Raw genomic sequence first — 17,853 nt, forward strand, 5'->3', positions numbered from 1 at the left:
TCCAAGGAGCGCAGGTGGCACAAATTGGACGTGCGAAGGGCGGTTCGCCTTTACCTAAAACGGACTAAGGACATCAGACACTCTGAGGCTTTCTTTGTGTCCTTTCAACCGGGCACACTGGGCCGAAAAGTATCATCTTCAACCATCGGACGATGGCTGCGGGCTTGCATTAAGATGACATATGACCTTCAGGGCAAGCCGGTTCCAGCACGTGTAACGGCCCACTCCACCAGAAGTGCAGCCACAACTGCGGCCTGGGCGACCCAGGCATCTATTCTGGACATTTGTAGAGCAGCCACGTGGGCGTCACTCACAGCTTTTATTAGAAACTACAAGATCGATTCCTTTGCCTCTGCCGAAGCCTCCTTTGGCCGAAGAGTGTTGCAGAAAGTTATTGAGGCTCCGGACAATGCTACTTCTTCCCGCCCTGGGACACAATAGCTTGGGCATGTCCCTTCCTTGGACTCTCCAAGCAGCGCACTGGAGAATGACCGTTGTCTTACCTGAACGGTCGTTCTCGGGGCGCTGCGGGAGAGTCCAAGACCCGCCCAGGGTTGTTGGATAGCACCGAGACTATTTTTGTACACAGGTGCGAGCTGAGGGCGTCTTCGTCGGACAAGACCTCGTTTTTAAAACTGATCCTGGAGAGGCAAAGGAGGCATGACCAGAGGGGAAAAATCTACTCAGTCCTTGGGCAAACAGGCTGTGATAACCCTTCCTTGGACTCTCCCGCAGCGCCCCGAGAACGACCGTTCAGGTAAGACAACGGTCATTCGGCCCATTCAGGCTGTGGGGATCGCTGCCACTGATTGCCAGCACTGCCTATCACCACTAGTGGTGGCGAGCAGTGGTAGCGAATGTTGGCAACCAGCAGCAGTGGCAATCCCTGCTGCCTGGAACAGGGATGCGTGGAGGTCGAAAACGGGGCATGCAGAGGCCAGAAACAGGATGCACAGAAGCGGTGATGGGTAGCTGAGGCAGATTTTTTTCTTGTTTTCCTCCCCCAAAGCTAGGTGCGTCTTATGGTCCAGTGTGTTATAGTGCAAAAAATATGGTACTAAAATAGTTTTTAAAAAGAAGGAAAAAAGACAAGGAAAAAATCTTACTTCCCCATTTTTGTACTTATATTAATTTATAGCATGGCAGACATTTCAGGCCCGCAAAATCTGATAAGTGACTGCATTTTACATCCTGTGTGATGTACATATAGGAATCATTCTTACTTAAATTTGGTGACCTATTGTGTATATACTGTATAGTGTTAATTTTGCCACTGGTGGTATTTTCTAGGTGTAAATTTCCAATCAGATATTGTCAGAATTGTATCTTTCTTCCAGTGCTGAGCAAAATTTATTGTTACTGTAAGCATGTCTGATTAAATTAAGATTCCTCGTTGTTTTTAAGATTATACCTAATTAAAAATTGTAAACTCATTTTAGTTTGCATTCCAAATTTTCCTGCATCCTATTACAAATATCTTTCCAGTATTTTGGATTTTTTTATATGCACAGAATATGATTAAAACTTTCCTTCTGTTTTATGGCATTTCCAATATTTATTACTATATGGTTTGTCCATCATAAATATTATTGATGGAGTTTTATACCATCAGTAGAATGTTTTATACCAATTTTTCTTCATTTTAACATGGTGCAACTATACAGATTTATTCGATAATTCTTCTCGTTGTGTTTAACTGTTTCTTTAAAATTAGCTTTCATTTCATCAGTCAGTTTTTTATTCTGTCTCTGCAGCACATCTAAGTAAAAATTTACTTATTTACATCTAATTTTTGGCAAAACAGCCCCATAGAAACAATGGATTTATTTAACCACCATGGTATTTACTTAACAACACTGGACTCACTTAAGAACAATGGTGATTTGCTTAATGACCACTGCAAAAAAAACATAGTAAAATTGAGTCGATTAAGTGGTGAGTCACTTAATGACCATCACAACTTACAGTTGTAAAGGGCAATTTCTATTACGGTCAAAAGTCAAGGACTATCTGGAGCTGCTTTCAACCTGAAACCGGAAATGCGTTTTCAAAAAAATACCTTCCTTATTTTACAGGATGAGATGGAGGGGGCTTATGTCTTTCAGCTCTACTGCATTTCAGAAGCATTTTGAGCAACTTTAGAACTTTAGTTATCCTTTCCAAAATTAATGGGGACATTAGAGATTCTGGTTTATGGAAGTGGTAGGAACACGTTGGAAATACAGCAGGAAGAAGTACATCCTTCAGCCCCATGTTTAAGAAAAGTATGTTCTTTAGCTCGATGATTTCATATTTTCACTGTTCTACTTTTTCTACAATGTAGGTTTTTGTCTGAGTCCAAAGTTCTTGTCAGAGCTATAGTTCCCCCCAACCCAATTCTTTAGATGTTGTGATCCTTTATGACCACAAACTTAAAAGGCAAGAGAAATAAGGGCTAGAACAGTCAAAATTGTATGAGCCAAGGAATGAGGTATAGACATGGAATCAAGAGCCATCAGTGTTGGGCATTGCAACCAATTATTAGTACAGTAGTTACTGTTACTACTATTGGGAACACACTTAATATAAAATTTTAATGCTCAAACATATGCATCTCTATAAGCTGAAAAGACATTGTGGCTTTTATTTAACAGTACAACAGTATTTATTAGGGCAGTACAATATTACAGATTTTGTTTTAATGCTGCATGCTGGAGCATGAACATAGCACTTGTCTGCAGTATCTTAAAGGAGCTGGCCTATTCTAAGGATTGGATGGTCCTGGGAAAAAAAATAAACCATTTTGCATTCCCAAATATTCTAAAGCACTTTTTGGAGATGGAATCTGAGCTGCAGCACAGTTCTGATGTCTGTGATCTTTATTAAATAGAACCTACTAAAATCCCAATATTCTATAGGTTGCTTTTATATATACATTAGGTATAGATGCATCGTTTTTTTAAAAAAAATATGTGCATATATGTTTTAAAAACTTAATGGCTCACATCTATTTGCATTTTGTCAAAAGGACCTCTTCAAATTAGAGAGTATATTACTAGTTTATCTATGTTGGATGCAATGAAAAATATTATGTTGAGCCAGTTACAGTCTTATTCATGGCAGATTTTCCCAGCGGTATATTTGTATCATTAACCTAATGTTTTTTTCCTTTGGATGTTTGTTTGTTTTTTAACGAAATAAAACGTGTGAGTGTTGGAAACCATAGATTGCCAGAAGATAGTCCTTAGATTTTTCTAGCCCACACATTACATTCTTTAGTAGAGCAGTAGGAACAACTTCTTTGGTTTTTTTTTTTTTAATAAATAGTATAATATAATCGCATAATAAAAACAATAATAGTATTTGAAAATCCTATATATCATGAAACAAATAGCATAACTTAAGTAACAAACTATTTATAGAAGTCTTTTGGTACTATGTTGTTTCTAAGGATTGGGAAAAAATATTTCAGATTGGCTTGGTTGCAACCGCAGTCAGCTAAACTCTTACAAAGGCATGCATATTACCCACTAACTTGCTCATGCTGAATCCTTGGCGAAGTTAATTGCATATCTAAAACAATATCAGTTACATTCTAAAAATAACAAAAAGAGAATATTTAACCATATTGTATCCATCTCATTAGACACCTTTTGAGCTAAAACCAACCTTCTTCTCTGACAGGTGTATCCATTTGTAAGAGTTTTATTCCTGTCTTTCTGTTAACTATTTTCAAATGGTATGTAGGGAAGTTGTTAGCAACAAGGAATGCATATAATATAGTTGTTTAATATAGTAAATAACATTCTATTTTCTGATATATTGCCATGTTCAAAGATGGGTAGACAGCACCCAGCAGTGGAAGCTGACCTATGAATGAATTGTTTTTAACAGGCTTGTGATGCAGAGTTTCTTCAAATAATATGATTAAATTTGAAACCAACCACACAAGCATCTATTTTCTCTCTCTTGCATATATTTCTTCTACTCAGGAGATCCTATTGTATTAAAAAGGGCACTTAAATTGTCTGTAAATGGCTATATATTTTTTAATAGGGATTTGGAGACAAGAGCCCAAAATGAATACTTCAGAGCCTTTTTTAGGTTACCAAAGAAGGAGAGGTTGCATGAAATTGTGGATTGTTCCTTATGGACACCCTTCAGCCGTTGTCACACAGCTGGGAAGCTGTATGCTTCTGATGGTTATATTTGTTTTGCTAGCAAAGAAGATGGATGCTGTAATATTCTTATTCCGCTTACCGAGGTTAGTATGCCATTCACTCATATGTTTGGTTTTAAAATCCATTATGCCTCTGAAAGAATTAATATTGGTGTTGATTATCATCTTCAAAGCGCTCCATGGCACAGGACCTAGCTATTTGCGGGATCGTATCCTGCCCCATACATCCCTTCGGCCGATTCGCTCACACAGAGAGGGACTCCTCCGGGTGCCGTCCACTAGGCTGTGCCAGCGGGCGACGCCCAGGGGAAGGGCCTTCTCTGTGATGGGCCCGACCCGCTGGAATGACCTTCCCCCTGACATTAGAACGACTACGGACCTCCGCTCCTTCCGCCGGAAACTTAAAACCCACCTGTTTCATCTAGCCGGCCTGGCCTAATTCCAGCTTTCCCACCTCAGTTTGTATTTTTAAACTTTATGGTTTGTTCTAAGGTTTAAGTTTTTAATTCTTACAAATTTGTACAGGGGATATTTAATTCAATTTTAGTTATGTATATTATCGATTGTATGGTTTTTAAATTTGTACCTGTACACCGCCCCGAGTCCCTTCGGGGAGCGGGGGCGGTCTAGAAGTTTAATAAATTAAATTAAATTAATTAAATTAATATGATCCATAAGTTGAAATACTTTGACCATTAATTAAAGTATCCGTGTGGGAGGGGGAAATTCTTAGAGGTATACCTATTTATCCCAATCAATGTAATAAGTCATTTCACAATTACTTACATTAATGCAATTTCCAAATAAAAACTAATAACTATCGTGAAGATGAAACATTTTTGCTAAAATGCTAGCATCAGTTGTGATTTATTTATTCATTATAAAAGCGTAACAAATTCAGTTCATACTGCAGATTACAATCTTAAATAATGTTTGCATTTGCATTTCTAGAATGAAACAATAGCTTTGGGTATGTTGGTACATCAATATCAGAACTTTTTCCTCACTTTTGTGGATAATTTTTGTTCACAGGTTGCTAGTATCGAGAAAATGGAGGACACAAGTCTTCTACCCAATCCCATCATTATTAGTGTAAAAAGCAAGACAGCTTTTCAGTTCATTGAATTGAAGGACAGGGATACTCTGGTGGAAAATCTATGCTTAAGACTGAAACAAGTGAAGGCAAATAACCTTGTGCTCCAGAATGCTTTGAAAAGCAAAGATATGGTAGTTCTTGTTCAACTTATTCTATTTTTGGCTCATTGATAAAAACTTAATAAAGTAAAAAAAAAAAACTTAATAGTAGTACTTGTTGTAGTAGTTGTAGTTATAATAGTAATAGAAATATGTTGTAGCATTGTTGTTTAAAATAAGGATTATATACTACAATTTAAAGTTGCTGACTTTCCAGATGTACAGTGGAACCTTGGGTCACGAATGCTTCTGACCACCAAATTGGGTGTCGACCAAAAAATCAGCTAAATGTTTCACTCTGTTCACGAACATATCACTGGATGGCGATCAATCACAGCCGCAGTGATTTTCTCTGCCGCAGTGATTTCCCCTTCCGCGCCTTTTTTTTTGTGTGCGCATGCACAGTCAGTCTTGCTTCCAGTCAAGACCAAATCGGGTGCCGACCGAAGTCCTGGAAAGGATGACCATCGTGACCAGAGGTTTCACTGTAGTATTCAAAGTGGGATCAGAGAAGAATTTGCAAGATGATTCCATCTTTTATTTATTTCCAACTAATGTATTATACTTAGATTATATTCAGAATAATAATTGATAGTGGAGCTCTACATTTGCTCATATTGATAGAATTTGCATGTTACATGAAAAGCTTTTTCGTTTTGTTCTTACATGATTATGGACCTAGTTCTTATGGTTTCTTAAGCAAATCGTATCTTAATGTGATTCAGCAATTGCATTATATTGATTTGGTATTGCACTATAAAATATATACCGTGTTTTCCACAAAATAAGACAGGGTCTTATTTTCTTTTGCCCCACGAAATATGGCCTTGGACTTATTTTAGGGGGAGGGGTTATTGTTTTGGGGTTGCTGGGCAGCTGCTCCCTTGCGAACTGGCTCCCAAAGAGTCGGGCACAGCCTCAGAGGCGAAGCAGCCATGAGGTGACCGCCCTCACGAGCAGCCACCCGGCAAACCCCCTCTCCAGCTGGGCAGAGCTCCATGCACTGACCTAAGGGGTATCCCTAAGGCACCAAAGCACGTGGCGCTCTTCCCATTCCCCAGCTCCCGCGGCTTGGCACATTAGGGATACCCCCTAGGTCAGTGCATGGAGCTCTGCCCGGCTGGAGAGGGGGATTGCCCGAGTGCCTGTTCCGCCCCCAGCAAGCATGCCTCCCAGCCTCACCATACCCTGGCCTAGCTCTATCTGCAGGGCCAGGGCACCACTGCTGCCGCGCTCCGAGCATAACTTCTTCTCCGGCTTCCAAACTCCAAAACTTGGCTGCCGAGTCTTCCAGCAGCGGCCGCTCTAGGAGTGCGCTCTGTGGTTGTGGGCCCGCTGCTGGACAGAGAGTCTTCCGGACAGAGAGTCTTCCAGCAGCCAGCTCACAACCATGGAGCGCACTCCTAGAGCGGCCGCTGCTGGAAGATTCAGCGGCCAAGTTTGTCCAGGGGGCTTATTTTCTGGGGTGGGCTTATATTTTTGCCCACGCGAAAAATGTGGCAAGGCGTTGTCAGGACAGGTCATATTTTCAGAGAAACATGGTATAATTGTAACATTCCCTGAAGTTGAAAATACTGCAGTTGATGAAAGTAATTATTTGAGAATAACATCCAAAAAGATAGCGGAGTAAACTAATATCTATGTTTACTGTTTGTTCATTTTATGCAAAGATTACATCCAGTTAATGTGAACTTTATCATTCAGTAACTGAATAATTCTTGTCATATTGCAAGAAAATATATTAATGACTATATTAGGAGCATTCAACTAGATCTAGATTGTTTGGTGTGATACAGAATTGTCTATTATTTTTTATATTTACGCAGCACAACTCTCATGTAATACATTCTGACTACGAATTGGAGGCATTTGGAACAGCTTCTCAGAGTAATAATAAATGTGAAAATGACAGAAACAGAAGACACCTGCCGAATACAGAAGCTCTGAGTTCAGCATTTCACCCTTCTGGAATGGATGGCCTTGAGTTCAGAATGGTATGTTGGAAGATTTTTGGAAGCTATCTTTGGAAAATATTTATCAGTAATAGCTACTGCTTATTATCATATTTACTAATATATTTTAAACACGATTCTATTACATTGAATAGTTTTTAGTTTGATGAAATTCTTTTATCCTCCCCCCCCCCAAAAAAGTTAAAGGGTTTTCCTAATTATTTCCTTTTCCTCTATCAGTCATACTCCTGCATCTGCAAATTGGAGTAAATATATGAGCTGTACAGGTAATTCATGGGTTAGGAGCGTTTGCTTAGCAAATGTTCGAAATTTTGTGATAAGCGCCCCCTAGTGTTTACAAACAAATCCCAAAACTACGAATGTTGCAGCACCACTGCAGTTGTTCCCTCTTATGAATGACTCACAGAGGCTCTGCAACATTTGCCCTGCCTATTCCCCCCTGCCCCTACACCAGATCTCCATGGGGACTAGGCCTGTGGATATTCACTTTGCAAAGATTTAGAGAGCCTTCACTTTCTTCACCTTTGGTGTGTACACAGAGAATGGAGGCCTAAAGTACCACAAGATCACACTAGATTAGCAGCGCGAGAACTTCAGCTATTGATTTGCATGATCTCACGGTACTTTAGGCCTTTGTTTTCTGCAAATGGAGGCCTGGATGAGAACTGCAGCAAAAGGCTTTCAAATGGAGGGAAGGCCTGAAACATTGAAGCTATCCCTCTGCTTGCAAAGCCTTTTGCCATATTTTCAAAAAGCCTTTGCTGCCAAGAACGGAGCCGCTGGAGGAAGCGCATGTCGCTCTGGAGCTCTTGTTTTGCCAGGAAAGGCCTTTCCTCAAGGTCTTTGCTGAACAGAAGCTCCATTTTCAAGCGCCCCATTTCCATTCAGACAAAGTTTACAATCTCCATCAGATTGCAAAATTTGCAAGCTCAAACACATCAAGTGTTAGGGCAGTTGAAAGCAATTCGCTTAAACACTTGTCGCCCTGACAGACTCTGGAAACTTTATCTTCATGGAAATGGGGTGCTTGTGTGCAGGTCTTTCTGTCTTGTCTTGTAATGCCGAGCATGTATATTTTCATGGCTCTTTGCGCCACTCGTAGCTTTTGTATAGATTGTGAAGTTAGTGTCCATGTTTCACTGGCATATGTTAGAGCAGGTAGCACACAATGATTGCAAACTTTTCTTTTCGGACGTAGGGGTGGTTGTTCTTGAAAATTAAGCTTAGCTTGCCGAATGCCTGCCAATCACATTTAACAGTTTAACAGTTTAATTTCCTTCATTGTATCACCTTCTATTGCGATATGTTAGCCAAGGTATATGTAGTTGTCTCCTATGTCTAGTTCTTCTCCAGATACAATTTTTTTCTTTCTTTGATGACTTTATTAAATATTACCTGGCTCTGTTTCATGTTTATTTTTAAGCCAAATGGTCCCTCTGTTTTGTGCAGCTCTTGTATGTGTCTTTGTAACTCTTCGTAGCTCTTCTGGATCTTGTGAGAAGAGAACAACATCATCTGCAAATCTGAAATGATTTAAATAGATGCCATTGATTTTTATTTTATCTTTTGCCCAGTCTACTTTGCAAAATACTTCTTCAAGGCCGGCTGAGAAAAGGATAGGTGATATTGTATCACATTGTCATACACCTTATTCTGCGTTGATTTCCACATTAAACTCATTAAGGCAAATTGTCACTATTGCTTTTTCCTATATTGATTGAAGTAAGTTTATGTAAGTAGTGTCAACACGTTGGTAGTGTTTAGTGGAAACACGAAATCAAATGCCTTTTTGTAATCAATGAAAGTCATGAACAGAGGCATGGTGTACTCGTTGTGCCTTTCAATTATACACATAATACACATACCGGTATATACATATGAATAAATACCCATATAGTATTTACTCAATTGTTAAGTTTATCATTAATTATAAACTACACTGTGGTTTATCATTCATCTTTAGAACCCAGAATTTTCAAAAAGTTTAGCAAATTCATATAATGGATCCATTAATTGAAATTAGAGATTAGAAATAAGAGATTAATTGATAATGTTTCCAATCATTTACAGTTATTAACTAATTTATTCAAATTTTTATAATAATTTTAATGATTGTAATTTTCTGTTAATTACAGCAATATTGTATTGCATGTATTAGCTTTGTAAAAATCAATTGGTTTTCCTCCAGTCAAGCTCGTATTGAAAAAAATGAAACGGAACCAAATGGAATCAATGGTTTCATTGATTTTTGCCAGCTGTGTTTCATGTAAAATGATAGGGGATTTCTTTCAGTCTTTCTAAATGACAGCCAGATTGTACATATCATTCCATTATAATCTTATATATTGATCAAATTAAGAGGATTTAATCCATTTCCTTTTTTTTCATACTGTCTTCTGTATTAAATAAAACTGCTTTTTAGAATGAGAAGCTATTTCCCAACAATATATATAAAATTTATATCCTTTGCTTTTAGTCTAGAGAGCAAATAAAAGAGAGGCTGTGGGATGATCATTTTGCTGAGTATGGCCGAACTGTTTGTATGTTTCGAACAGAGAAAATTAGGAAACTGGTTGCTATGGGAATCCCAGAATCATTACGAGGCAAACTATGGCTCATTTTCTCAGGTGAGAATTCACTTGTTCACTATTCCCCCAAGGATGTCATTTCATCATATAAGAAAGGAAAAGCACAAGGAGATGTCTGTTTTTCTGTGCTGGTTAGAAGAATAGGATCAAAAAGAAGAAGGAATCGACTATCTAATGCAGGGGTGTCAAACTTGATTTTATTGAGGGCCGCATCAGGGTTTGTTTGACCTTGGAGGGCCATATACGGGCATGGTCATGATGGGTGTTTGCACGGGCTCGAGAGCACCTTCTCTTCTTTCTTTCCAGTTCTTTATTATAAACATTTACCTATCTCTTCTACCAGATATTACTACATTTATTACATATTCTTCATATTCCACTAAACTTTTTATTTCTAAATTTATACCCTATTGTTTAATAGTAAATTGTTTTTCCAGGCAGAAAGGCTATTTATATTATTGTATTTTTATTATTCAACTAATAATAAAAATACAATAGCATAAATAACATGATAATACAAGATCTAACAGTAGAGGTAAATTTCCACAAGGATAAATAAAAATGGCTATCAATTATAGATTATTGATTATAGATTAAATGGACCTACAGTATATAAAATCTGGCATTAAATTGTAGTATTAATATAGGATGTTGCTTGTTTTCTATCCAGATTAGGGATTTACGTAAGGCCACATAATTGTAATCCAGTCCAATCAAGTCCTCCTGCAGCACTCTGCTGGCCAAAAATGAGCTGTGCGAAGCCCCCATGAGGTTCCTGCGAGGCCTGTTTTTGACCTCCACGGCCTCCTGCAGCACTCTGCCAGCCGAAAACAGGCTGAGTGGACGCCCAATGAGGCCCCCATGGAACACATTTTTGGCCTCCATAGTCTCCAACAGCTCTCTGCTGGGCCATTTCTGGATATGCCCCCCCCCCCTCCCATGGCCCGTTTTGGCTGGCAGAAGCATCACGGGGCAGTCCTTTGATATTTCCAGGCCAGTCCTGTGGGCCAGATTTAAGCACCCCATGTGCTGGATCTGCAGGCATCCCTGATCTAATGTATAAAAAGATTATATTTCAGCATAAGAAAATGCTACATTTTTAGTTGATTTAGCAGTGTGTAAACATTTAAATGCCGGCTATTCTTTTATGCAATATAATAAATATATTTACTTCTATATTTGCTATAACAGTACAATTTATATGGTTTAACACTGGTTTAAAGATTGAATACCAAAATATTACGTTATACACTAGAAACTGCAGAGATGTTATACTTGGCCCAAGTAATTGATTAGTAGGTTGTGAGATTTGAATATTTAAATTAGGATTTTTCCAATATACTGATTAAGGGTGATTTATTTATCACCCTGCAGTATGTTGCATGCGGGCTACAGTTAAACTTAGTTTTTATAGGTGTTAACAAGAGAAATCACCTCATATTTGTGAAGAAATAAACATTTATCTAACTGAGTTTGTATTGCTAAAGTATCCATTTTTCATTTATTCCTGGGTCAGATGCTATGTCTGATCTGTATTCACATCCTGGTTACTATGAAGATTTAGTGGAAATGTCCATGGGTATGTATTGCATAGCGACAGAGGAAATAGAGCGCGACTTGCATCGTTCCCTACCTGAACACCCAGCCTTCCAAAGTGAAACAGGCATAGCTGCATTGAGAAGGGTCTTAACAGCTTATGCACACAGAAACCCCAAAATTGGGTATTGCCAGGTAAAGTTTTCTTATAACATTAACTTTTAAATGACTTTTCTTTGCTTGAGAATTGCGAGTCTGTTGACCTCTATTATCCCTCTTGCTTGTTCAGTTAAGGGCTAGTAATACTTTTTAATACAATAAAGCGGGCTACTTTACCTATCCTAATCCTAACTCTGCTTCATATAGGTTTTTCTGCTGTTAGAACAGTTTTGCCAGCATGCCAAAAACACAACCAAACTTCAGTTTTACCATAGTCACACTTACATTTTTTCTGTGGAAACCAGTATCTTTGATTTAAACACTGATATATACAGGATATTTAATAATCAATACATAATGATATAATAATCAGGATGTGTAATACCAAAGTCACTTATATTTCCCCTCCCCCTTGCTTCCTAATAGTCCATGAATATATTGACCTCAGTTTTACTGCTATATGCTAAAGAAGAGGAAGCTTTTTGGCTCCTTGTATCAGTTTGTGAAAGGATGCTCCCAGATTATTTTAATCACCGGGTAATTGGTGAGTTGCTTTCTCTTTCTTTCTCTTTGTTATTGCTATTTGTCATCAGTGATCTTTTTATTTATTTATTTATTATTGTTTTGGAGATTAATTTATTTCTGAGATTTAGAGGCCCCACAATTCCAAAACTACTGTGTAGTTTACATCAAGTTAAAACAAGAAAAAGAGCCAGAAAACTGTGCATTTGGACAAATCCACTCCCTCTAAGAAAAGATCGTGTTTCCCCAAAAATAAGACCTACCCCGAAAATAAGCCTAGCTTAATTTTTAGTGTTCCTAATTATAAGCCCTACCCCAAAAATAAGCTGCACAGCCCCAGAGTGCGCTGACCAAGTTGCCTGCAGCTGCTCCTGGATACCATTGGTCCATGCATGTGTTGCCTCTTGTGTGCGCGCTGGGCACAGGGCGCCCAGCCGGGCTGATCACCCTGATATCGTGTTTTCCCAAAAATAAGTCCTAATGCTTATTTTGGAGCCCCCAAAATATAAAACCTGGTCTTATTTTCAGGGAAACATGGTATCTGCAAACACCACATTCCAAGTCCTGCGACAACAGCCAAGTTTTTAAGGCTTTCTGAAAAATAATCAGAGTAGGGGTGAAATGTACTCTGGGGTCTTTTTCTTCGGAGCAGCGTTACCATTTAGTGGACATCTTTAAAAAAGTATTATATTTAATTATATTGTGATGTTTAAAGTGAAAGTAATTCTACAGAATACCCTTCCTTCCAGTACTTGGCATCCCATATTCCCCCCCCCCCCCCAAGGCTGTAATAGGCTAAAATGCTTGAGAACTCAAATGATGTTCCAAGCTTAAATTCATAGAAGCAGCATTTTTGTATAGGTAGTGGTAAACTAGATTTATTTTTAATTGTCTTACATTGTGAATTGTATTTTAAATAAAGCTAAAGTAGCAGATTCCTTCCACCTTGAGTAACCTGGCTTGCTGTGATTTTTACAGGTGCTCAAGTGGACCAGTCAGTATTTGAAGAGTTAATCAGAGAGAGACTTCCTGAATTAGCTGAACATTTTAAAGACCTCTCCACACTAGCTTCCGTTTCTTTGTCATGGTTCTTAACACTTTTCCTTAGTATCATGCCCCTTGAAAGTGCTGTTAACGTTGTAGACTGTTTCTTCTTTGATGGGATAAAGGCCATTTTCCAATTGGGCTTAGCTGTTCTCGAAGCCAATGCTGTGGAACTGTGCAGCAGCAAAGATGACGGGCATGCTTTGATGATTCTTAGCAGGTACTCTTCAGGTTCTGATTGTTTTATCTAAGGTTGATATCCTAATAGTTTAAACTGCCGGTTTAATTCATCTGTTGCTTTATTGACATTAATAGATTTCTTCAGCAAGACAGAGCAACAGACAGGAATGTTTAATAGGATGTGTAATAACTCACTGCTGGGCTGAACTGTTTTCAGCCCCAAACACTGTTTCTTCTAGAAATTCTCTTGGCACTGCTTGAAAATAAGCTTTCTTCATTGTTAAGGAAATCTAAGTCCTATTGTATAAAGAGATGCATTAAGTTCAGTATGATTTTTTTTGACAGAAAAATGAGAGCATGTCAGAATATGCAGGGAGGAATAAAGGTTTGCATCACATTGCATATTTGACAGTAGATTTAAATATATCTCTATTTTAGATTTCTAGATCATGTTAAAAATGAGGAAAGCCCTTTGCCACCAATTGGGAACCAACATGCCTTTTTCAGCGATGATATGGAACCTTGTCCTATAACAGAAATAGCAGATCTAATACGGGATTCATATGAGGTAGTGTCCAACGTACCAGGTAGTGATTTTAATTGGAATTTTGAAGTATTCAACATTTCAAATAAAGAACACCTTTTCTTGTTGTAGAAATTTGGAGACCATTCTGTAGAACAGATTGAGCATATGCGGTACAAACACAGGATCCGTGTACTCCAGTGTCATGAAGAAACCACTAAACAGAATGTGGTAAGTTTTTTAAATCTTAGTTTTAAACTTTAAAGAAGTATAAGACATTTAAAAATAATTTCTAAAGAAACAAAAAAATGCATTTTGAAATACAAAGCAACTGAAGCACAGGTGTGCAACTTATGACTCTTCGGATGTTACTGAATGGAATGCAAATGTGTTCTTTTGTCTTTATGCTCAAACGATGAAAAGTAGGCAAAAATACTTCAGATGAGGCAGATTTGGGAGCATTTAGCTCAACAGGTTTTTTTGTATGCCTTTTGTATGCCTTCTGATAAAAATACTCCTGTTTTCTCTTTAGCTCAGAGTGGTTATTCCAGATGTTTCTATTATTCCAGAAGATTTGGAGGAACTATATGATTTATTTAAGGTATGCACCTTTTTCAGAAAAGTTTTGCATTAGATTAGATTAGATGAATAATCAGATAGATATTGTGTATAGTTTATATTCAAAGATCAATAAAGGTGTAATGGGGGAGAAGGAGCCAATGTCGTGACGAGACGACATGCAATCTCAATGCGCTGAGATCGCCGTCGATACTTTTGCTGCTGGGTGGTCCAAACGGACCTAAACCGTCCCGCAGAGACAGTGAACAGGAAGAATACGTCTTGCTGATCTCAGGGACATTGCAAAGTCCCTGATCAATCCAAGAGAAGTTCTTCAAGCCAGCGACAAAGAATCCAGCCATTAGGCTGATGAAGTCGGGGCGGCTCCAAAACGGAAGGATACGCAAAGAGAAAGTGTTTCCAGCTGGTGAGGAATTTTTACTGTTTTAAAATACCACCTATAAAAAACCTAAAATTAATTTAAATTGGAGAACAGAAGAAATAAGCGGCAGAATTAAATTTGGAATGGTTTTGGACAGTGGATTGTATTTTTAAATGCTATCTTCATGGATGGAATTTATGCAAGCCTTTTAAAACGAATGGATTAAGTTTTCTTCTATTTTTTTAAATTATTCTTTGTAACCTATGGACTAAAATTCTCGTCTTTCATTACTGTGGGTGTTCTAACTCATTCAAGAATCGGACTTTTTTTAAAACTTGAAATACAAAAAAGAAACAAAGAAAATTGCAACAATGACACTGCTACTCGGAAGCTGGAGGTTTGTGTATTGGAAACGAAACACTCTTACTTTTCTCACTGATTATCCTGGCTTGGCACTCCAAGATCTCACTGCTTGTTTATAGAGAGTGATAATAAGAAAAGCATACAGATGTCCCTTTGAAGTATATCTTTAACCAGAGAAAGGTGAAAATAAAACGTTATTGTGAATCTATGCTTAATCTTGTTAAAACCTTCCAAGCTAGAGCAGCAGTGTTTGTTAGCTGGAGATAATGGCACAATTTCAACAACAGAATGAAATTTTAAGTCTGCAAAAGATATTCTCAGAAATACAGAAATTATCAAACACATATGAGAGGATAGAGAAGAAGTTGGAAGACTTAGAGCATCTAACAGCAAAATATGATGAAGAAGCTGGAGATGTTTGTCTCTGAAAATGGAAAGAGTGGAATACTGAAAGAGGAATTAAATGGGGGGGGATCTACCCCAGATGGCAAGATACAGAAGAAGAAAAAACAAATGAATTTATGGATTTAAAGAGAGAAATTTTATTAGCAATATCATTGATAACACTACAAACAATCAAAGATAAACTGATTAAGGAAACAGAAGGGCATTGAAATTACATGAGAGATTTTAGAAGCAAGGAGTTGCTAAGGAGTCCATACAAAGTTGATTAAGGAGATGATTAGAGGACTGACACCACAAATGGCAGAAGATATGAGACTGTTTTGCTACTGGAAAGATTGATAGATGGAAGAGTATAATTTAAAACTAGTTAAACTTACTGAAATTTAGTGACAATATAGTTAAATAAATAATTGATAATGATAATAATGTATACAATGTGTAGTACTATGATAAGTAATAATTGGATATGAATATTGAATGTTACCCATGAAAGGAAGATTAGAAATCCTTTTGGATTATATATAAAGGTTAATAAAAAAGAACTGAGTTAGATACAATTAAGTCTTGATTACTAGGGGGGAAATGTTATGATGCAGGATATAGTTAAATAAAAGAGGGATAATGATAACAATGTATATAGAGGTATGGGTACAACATAAGGAAACTGGATGTAAATTGTAAACAGTGATTTGGAAAGGAGGATTAAAAAATTTTGTTGTTAAATATTATGGGTGTTTAGCTAGAATAGGACATAAGGATTCAGTGTTATTGGAGGATTTTAGAAATAGTAAATGAAATGCCAGTATGTCGCTATGTATTAAATCTTGGTATATTTTATGATGAAGGACGTTTAAACAATTATAGTGAAATGAAAATGGAGGTATGATGATGGTAACATGTATAAATATCTTGAGTTAAAATACTTGAGTTAATATGAATTGTTTGTTGACTGTGGAAGAGATGCACGAAAGCCTTTTTGTAACCGATACACTTTCTACAATATGTAAAGAAGGATGTGTTGTGTTTTTTAAAATTAAAAAAATATTTAAAAAAGATCAATAAAGGTGTAATGTTTTGCAATATTTTAATGGCATCTAGGTACTTTAGATTTTAGTTTTTCCAAAAATCTAAGAATTCTTGAATTAGATTTTGATCATATCTTTTCAAGATGTTGTTACAATACAAATAAATTATGTTTCTTTTTGGCAAATTATGACACAGAAAAGAAATCTATTTCTGAAATAAGAATATAGCTAAGAGCATAGAGTAGCAAAAGAAGGGTGCCACCACCAAATACTAACCTGGTTACACTTTTATTTCATTCTTCTGTAACACACATTGCAAAGATACCATGCTTTTCCAAGCTCTAACAGTATAATAGTGTCCATGTTGTTATTATGTTAACCTGCCAATGATAAGAACTAAAAATACTTGAGTCCCAGGACATTTAATATTATAAAAAATTATTGAAATTAAAATAGACATGTATTTTTTTCCTGTCTACCAGATATATTGAGCAGTTAAGTTTGTATGCACTAAGAGCAATATGTAATGTTGACATTATGCAAATGTTCATATAAACAAATGAATATGCAGTTGCCCACTACTAAAATCTTCCTGGATAAAATTTTCATTCTAATATTTGTTCTTTTTTTTTTCCAGAAAGAGCATTTAATAAGCTGTTACTGGGAATGGAATAGTGCTGTTGTAATTCAGCGTCATGATCCAAGTAGACCCTATGCTGAGCAATATAGAATTGATTCTCAGCAATTTACTAACCTCTTAAAACTTGTTTCACCTTGGATATGTGGTGAACATACTCAGGTTCTAGCAGAAAGAACATTCCGCCTTTTGGATGAAAACATGGACCATCTGATTGAATTCAAAGCATTTGTTAGCTGCTTAGGTGGGTATTCAATTTATACTGATTTTCTACTGCAGCAAGATTTCAGGAAAGTTATGTACTGTATCTAATCAGTGCAAATGCCATTGGGTTGTTGCACAAAAGATGCATATGCCATAGACAAAAAATAAGTGACTTCTGGTTTGGCCATAGGGCTGTTTTTGCCCTCCAGAGCTTTCAGGGAAGCCTCCCGAAGGCTACAGAGGGCGAAAAACAGCCCTACGAGCAAACCGGAAGTCCTTTCCAAACTTCCCTTAGGGCCAATTTTTCGCACTCCAGAGGCTTCAAGGAAGCCTACAGAGGGCAAAAAACGGCCTCAAAAGAAGGCCGAAATTAGCTGGCCAGCGCACGTGTGTGCGCTGCA

The 17,853-nt window shown here is 37.5% G+C and overlaps 1 protein-coding gene across 5 annotated transcripts in view; it reads left to right on the forward strand.

Annotated features, from left to right (window-relative positions):
- TBC1D8 (TBC1 domain family member 8) overlaps positions 1-17,853 on the forward strand; it is a 47,767-nt gene that overhangs the window by 26,848 nt on the left and 3,066 nt on the right. For all 5 annotated transcript variants that reach the window (XM_081946006.1, XM_081946007.1, XM_081946008.1 and 2 more), the window contains 11 exons: positions 4,036-4,243; positions 5,192-5,386; positions 7,180-7,347; positions 9,803-9,953; positions 11,431-11,645; positions 12,036-12,153; positions 13,110-13,395; positions 13,794-13,923; positions 14,011-14,109; positions 14,411-14,479; positions 17,249-17,492. In XM_081946006.1, coding sequence (XP_081802132.1) covers positions 4,036-4,243; positions 5,192-5,386; positions 7,180-7,347; positions 9,803-9,953; positions 11,431-11,645; positions 12,036-12,153; positions 13,110-13,395; positions 13,794-13,923; positions 14,011-14,109; positions 14,411-14,479; positions 17,249-17,492 — 1,883 coding nt within the window. The remainder of the gene's footprint in view (positions 1-4,035; positions 4,244-5,191; positions 5,387-7,179; positions 7,348-9,802; positions 9,954-11,430; positions 11,646-12,035; positions 12,154-13,109; positions 13,396-13,793; positions 13,924-14,010; positions 14,110-14,410; positions 14,480-17,248; positions 17,493-17,853) is intronic.

Source organism: Natrix helvetica (assembly GCF_964273705.1).
Source record: "Natrix helvetica genome assembly, chromosome: 3".
NCBI lineage: Eukaryota > Metazoa > Chordata > Lepidosauria > Squamata > Natricidae > Natrix > Natrix helvetica.